Here is a 6,234-nt window from a genome sequence, read left to right on the forward strand (position 1 = left end):
TGATTACATGGGGCCCACTCAGATGCTCCAGAATCATCTCCCTATCTCAGGATCCTTAATTTAATCACACCTGCAAAGTCCCTGTTACATATTTGCAGGTTCTAGGAGTTATGATCTGGACATCTTTGGTGGGCATCATTCAGCCTACCACAATGCATAATGGGTACATGGGAGTTTGTTCTACTCTTTTAAACATGCTTGAATCAAAAATAATGAAAGAAAAACACTTCTTTGACCCCAAGACCCCAGTTACCATCAAAATGTGGAGCTTACACTCCTTTACGGAGTACAACTTCTTGAACTTCTGTGTGGTTCTTATCTCTACTTCCTCACCTCCCATTCTCTTTAATCTATTCCATTTGGCTTTTTAACACTGACCTCTCCCCCCAACCCAATCGAGGCCACAAACAACCTTCAGCTTGCCGAATTATCTGTTCTCATCCAACCTCACCTCTCAGAGCACTGTCATAGTGCACTACCCCCTTCTTGTCTAAACATTCCCACTCTAGGCTTCCATTATACACTCTCCTGGGTTTATCCCGACCTCAACACCCATTCGTCTTCTGCTTGATCTTAAGTGTGGGAAGAATCAGAACTTCTCATATGATCTGGGGCAATAGGCTTTCCCAGACATAGCTTGCCTAGCAAACAAAACATGTATCAGACCCAAGATCCTCCTTTATTAAAATCCTGGAGAGCATTTCCAAATGTCATACCTGTCACACTGAGGTATGTCATGCCAATGTATTAATTCCTCGAGGCATTCACTCCCTTCCTTTAACTTGCCAATTAAGTCCTGCTTTAAGCTCACCGGAAGGATGGAATATGGTCTACAGCAGCACTGTCCTGTAGAAATATAAAGCAAATCATAAATGTAAGACATGTAAACTTTGTAGTAGTCATATTAGACACAAAAACAGGTGAAATGAATATTTTAACCCCCAAATTAGCATTTTAACATGGAATCAATACTTAAAAATGGGAGATTTTTTTCATTCATACTTTTTTGTGCTTTGATATGATATCCAGTATTTTACAGCACATCTCAGTTTGGGACTAGCCCCATTTCAAGTGCTCAATGACCACATGTCACTAGGGGCTACTGCACAGGGAAGGTCTTGAGCCTTGCTATTCTAAGTGGTCCACAAATTAGAAGCACTAGTATCTTCTGGAAACTTGTTAGAAATGTTGAATCTCAGGCCCTATTCCAGAGCTACTCACCAGAATCTGCATTTTAACATGATCCACAGGTAATTTGCATGCACGATAAAGCTTAAGCATTGGTCTCAGGCAAGTTATTGGTCTCAGGTTCCTCTTCTGTCAAATAGAAGTGATAATCCTGACTTTGCAGGACTATGTGAAGATTCTTGGTGGTTTACTTCATAGACCTAATAGTTGGGATTTTAATAAACAGTAGCTATTATTTAAGAAGGTAATGTATGATCCTATCTTGTTTCTCAAATTCCTCATATCAGTGAGATCATATAATTGTCTCTGATTGACTTATTTCACTTAGCATAATACCCTCTAGTTCCATCCACGACGTGGGGAAGGGAGGGAAAAATGAAACAAGATGAAACCAGAGAGGGAGACAAACCATAAGAGACTCTTAATCTCAGGAAACAAACTAAGGGTTGCTGGAATGGAGGGGGGTGGGAGGGATGGGGTGGCTAGGCGATGGACATTGGGGAAGGTATGTGCTATGGTGAGTGCTGTGAATTGTATAAGACTGATGAATCACAGACCTGTACCCCTGAAACAAATAATACATAAAAAAAAAAAAGGCAATGTGAGAGTGGGTTTTAGGATAGAATAGAGTATAAACTCTGGTTCTGTCACTTATGAGCTCTGTGACCTTAATCAACTCCCTTAACATGATGTTGGGTTTTCTTTTGTTTTTTTTAAGATTTATTTATTTGAGAGAGAGAGAACGCAAGTGGAGGGAGGGGCAGAAGGAGAGGGAGAGAGAATCCTCAAGCAGTCTCCCCGCTGAGTGTAGAGTGCAGAGCCCTACGCAGGGCTTGATCCCAGGACCCTGAGATCATGACCTGAGCGGAAATCAAGAGTCAGATACTTAACCAACTGAGCCCCCCAGGTGCCCCTCGAGGCTGAGTTTTCTTACTCTAAAGTGGGGCTAATACCTATCTTCCATTGTTGTTGTGTGGACAGGGTGTGGCACACAGGAGGTATTAAATAATGGTAGCCATATGCACACACTCGCACGCACGCACACACACACACACACCCCTTCTTGGCTGGGCCACCTTAGAGTAACAAATCATGCTAAGCTGCCTTGTTAATTCACATGGCTTTCTATCCCAAACCGAAGTGTTATTTCCTGTGGCTCCATTCTACATTTCACAAGCAGAACTTAAGGACAGCAAAAACGTTTATTTGAAAAAATTACTATGTATTGAAAATATACATTAGAAATTATTACATACTTCCATAGCATTCCCCTCCCCCACCACAAAAGTAGAAATATCCGCTTGCTATGCTAATGCCATAGGTAAAGTCAAACAAAAAGGAAAACACCATCAGCCCCCTTTCCCCATACATTAAGAGTCGGGGGAAAGAGGTCAACTCCTATCTACCAATCAGTAGGAATTTAACAAGTCCCAGTCTTCCACAGCAAGACACACATATTTCTGCTTTGAAGACTGCGAAGAGTTGCTCTGTTCCTTCTCTGGCTCTTCAAAAGCTCTCTTCTTGCTCTTCTTTGACTCCTGGCTTGAGACAGCTTCGCGCTTTAACAATGGCCCATGGCAGTCTGGAGCTTCCTCTTTATAGAACTGGAGCTTCTCAGAAGAGTTCCCGTGGGTGTCTGCCAGGGGACACTTCACGGGGGCTTCGGCTCGAGCCCGCGTGCCATCTGCAAGAGTGACAGAAGGGAGGGGCAATGAGTCAACCACGCTGCGGTGCTAATGCCTTTGCCCGAGTCCTAAGTTGATATGAGGGAGACGGCAAAGGCCCGAACAGGGAGAGGCTTGGATTCATCTTATTCTCTTCCGAATGCCCTATCGAGTAACAGTGGTGTATGCACTAGCGTAGGCTGAAGGCATGTACTCACATAGGAGTGTGACAGATTTGGATTCAAATCCCAGATCTGCCATTTTCTGGATAAGTGGCTTTGGGCAAGAAACTCTCTGAGATTCAGTTTTCTCATCTTTATAAGGATATAAAACCGATTTTGTAAGTGTGATGTGAAGATAAATGAGGTAACGTGTACAGTGCTCTGCACAATGTTTGGCACATAATAAAAAGCTCAGAAAATGTTACCTATATTATTCAAAATCGGGACTTTGTCTTTTAAACAAGAGCTACATTTGGGGCACAACCCTAGCAAATGATACCACTTTATTCTATAGTTTTTGGTATGCCCTGTATTCTTATTTTGCTACCTTTATTTTTCCTTCATTTTGATTTTATTGCTACCTCCTTTAAAAAATTATGTAAAATATACATAAATTTACCACTGTAATCATTTTTAAGCATATAGCTCCGTGGCACTGCTGTTGTGCAAACACCACCACCTTTCTCTAGAACTTTCACTTCATGCAAAATGGAAACATTGTACCTGTTAAATGGTAACTCCTTTTCCCCTCCCCTCAGTCCCTGACACCCACCACTCTATTTTCTGTCTCTGCAAACTTGACTATTCTAGGAAACTCTTATAAGAAGAATCACAAAACATGTTTCTTTTTGACTGGCTTATTTCACTTAGCGTAATTTCTTCAAATTTTATCCACGTTATAACACTATGTCAAAACTTCCTTCTCTCGCTCTTAAGATTTTATTTATTTGATAGAGAGAGAGCGAGCCGCACAAGCAGGGGAAGCTACAGGCAGAGGGTGAGGGAAAAGCAGGCTCCCTGCTAAGCAAGGAGCCCGATGCGGGGCTCGATCCCAGGACCCTGGGATCATGACCTGAGCTGAAGGCAGAAGCTCAACCAACTGAGCCACCCAGGCACCCCAAAATTATCTTCCTTCTTAAGGCTGAATATTCCATTGTATGGAAATACTACATGTTGTTCATCCATCCATATTTTTATTTTTTTAAAGATTTTATTTTTATCTAATCTCTACACCCAACCTGGGACTCAAACTCACAACCCCGAGATCAAGAATTGCATGCTGTGCTGAGCCAGCCAGGCACCACTATCCATTCATCTTTTGATGGACACCTGAGATAGAAATCTTTTGGATAGACTTAATTCCTTTTTAATGTTCTGTACTCTATCTACTTTTGTGCCACTACAAATCTTTTTTGGGACAAGATGGGAGATACATACATTTAACTATTTTCCTGGTGCTCAAAGCCAAGTGTGAACTTACACTGTCACATGTTGAGGGAATACAAGTCTTGATGATCTATTTAAGTCAATACTATCATAATTACTTTTCCCACTGGGTGAAAATGGGCTGACTGCTTTAAGGGTGCAAATAACCTAACAGCAAAAATTCCAAAGAAAAGGGAATTTCTCACAGAAGTGCTGAGCTGCTGTTCGAGGCTCCCCGGTTTCTCGTGGCTTCACAGCTTCTGAAGTCACACGTTCCCACTGCAGAACAATCTAAAATGTATTTGGAAAGATCTGAATCTGAACAAAATCTCAAGCTTTTAACCGCAAGCTTTCCTATTCCCTTAGCTTCCTTTCCATAAACACAAATCCTTAACGGTAATCTTACTTCAGATGACAGGTGGTGGTAAGAGTAACCAAGTCAAGCCTGGATTTTCTGTTTTAATGCAGGAGTTGATCAGAATACAAACACGTTGGATATATGTATTTGCATGACTCGGGAAAAATCTATAAAGCTGATCCCCTATTTTCATCTCTATTGCAAGCTAGAAAAAAGTATATATCCTTAAATAATAAAATGTAAAACCTTAGTCATAATACTTTTCACACATTCTTAGACTCACTTTCATGCCTTAAAATATACCAAATATAATTCAACTCTTGTATGTGTGTAAAATGCCCACGTTTCCATGTTCTCATGACATTTCATGATCAGTTTCCATTTTCTAAAACTGTTACAAATGTATTTTTATTGTAAGCTACTACAAATTCTTTTGGAAATTTGGCTGAGTATAAACTATACGTAAAAAAGAAAGTGATTATTTCACAAATACCAGAAAGTGATTATTTCACAAATACCACAAGTAATAAGAACTTTTAACTTAATATTTCTCATTATAGTATACAATAAAATGATCAAAAGAAAGTCAATGAAAACACTTCAGGACACGGAGACGGGACAACACAGAATGTAAGAATACAGTTCCAGACTTAGCGCCACCACCTACTAGCCAGGGTATCCTTGGCAAGTGATTTAATTTTTTAGGCTCAATATTTTCATCTGTAAAACAGTAGTAATAATAGTACACAGCCTCCCCAGGCTGCTGTGAGGATTAAATGAGGGGGTTAGCAGTGTCTGGCACACAGAAAGCACCCAGTAAATACTAGGTGTCACCCCTTCTTTGATACTTCCCTGACTATGGGGAATGGGTCAGATCAGAGGATGCCAGCATAAACCAAACCTGGTGACTCAGTGGGCAGTACGGAAAACAGTCCTTCCACTAAGAGAAATAAGAATGTCAATAGGAAGAAGAGCTGCTTGGGGAGAGAGAAGAGGAAAATAAGCTTGGTTCTGGCCACACTGAATCTGCGGCACCCGGTACAGATTTATGGACAGTACTTAGGAATGGGTCTGATGTGTCAGAGAAGGTAAAATTTTCCCCACAGGGACAGTTAAGGCTCTAAGAACAGTTAAGATCACCAGGAGAGACAAGACAGAAGAGGAGAGGAGGAAGTGAGGAATCAGCAGGGCCTGGAGGAAGAAGTGAGAGGGGAATAAGGAGAAAGGCCAGGAGGGGAAAGCGTAAGGCGGGCGGTGTTCATACCAGCAGTGCAGAAAAGCCCAGGAAGATGGAGAATGAGGTCACACACCACCTTCAAGAAAACACCCACCGTACAGCCGTGGAGGTCAGACCTAGATTACGAGGGATTAAGAACTGAGTGGGCAGTGAGGAGGTGGGCAAGATCCTAGAAACCACTTCATAGCTGCACGGGGGGACAAAGAACTATTAGAAACAGAGTAAGTCATGTTTATACACAGAAAGCAAGCAGCCAACAAAGTGTGAGACTGAAGACTGAAGGGTGAGGCAGTGGAGGGAAGGAAATCATTATGAGCGAAATACCCAGAGAGAGCCGGAGATCTCAGAGCGAAATATCCC

General features: G+C 41.7%; 1 protein-coding gene across 5 annotated transcripts in view; it reads right to left on the minus strand.

Moving 5' to 3' along the window:
- Window positions 1-2,371: 2,371 nt before the first annotated feature.
- The window catches only part of LRRC42 (leucine rich repeat containing 42), a 21,193-nt gene continuing 17,330 nt past the window's right edge, over window positions 2,372-6,234 (minus strand). For 4 of the 5 annotated variants that reach the window (XM_025871677.2, XM_073896710.1, XM_025871678.2 and 1 more), the window contains 2 exons: window positions 4,486-4,570; window positions 2,372-2,872 (listed from right to left, as the gene is read on the minus strand). In XM_025871677.2, the coding sequence (XP_025727462.1) occupies window positions 2,598-2,872; window positions 4,486-4,570 (360 nt within the window). In that variant the 3' untranslated portion in view covers window positions 2,372-2,597. The remainder of the gene's footprint in view (window positions 2,873-4,485; window positions 4,571-6,234) is intronic. The other variant, XM_025871676.2, reaches the window with a different exon arrangement.

Source organism: Callorhinus ursinus, unplaced genomic scaffold, assembly GCF_003265705.2.
Source record: "Callorhinus ursinus isolate GAN/ISIS: 27379988/994484 unplaced genomic scaffold, GSC_fseal_2.0 scaffold9, whole genome shotgun sequence".
Taxonomy (NCBI): domain Eukaryota; kingdom Metazoa; phylum Chordata; class Mammalia; order Carnivora; family Otariidae; genus Callorhinus; species Callorhinus ursinus.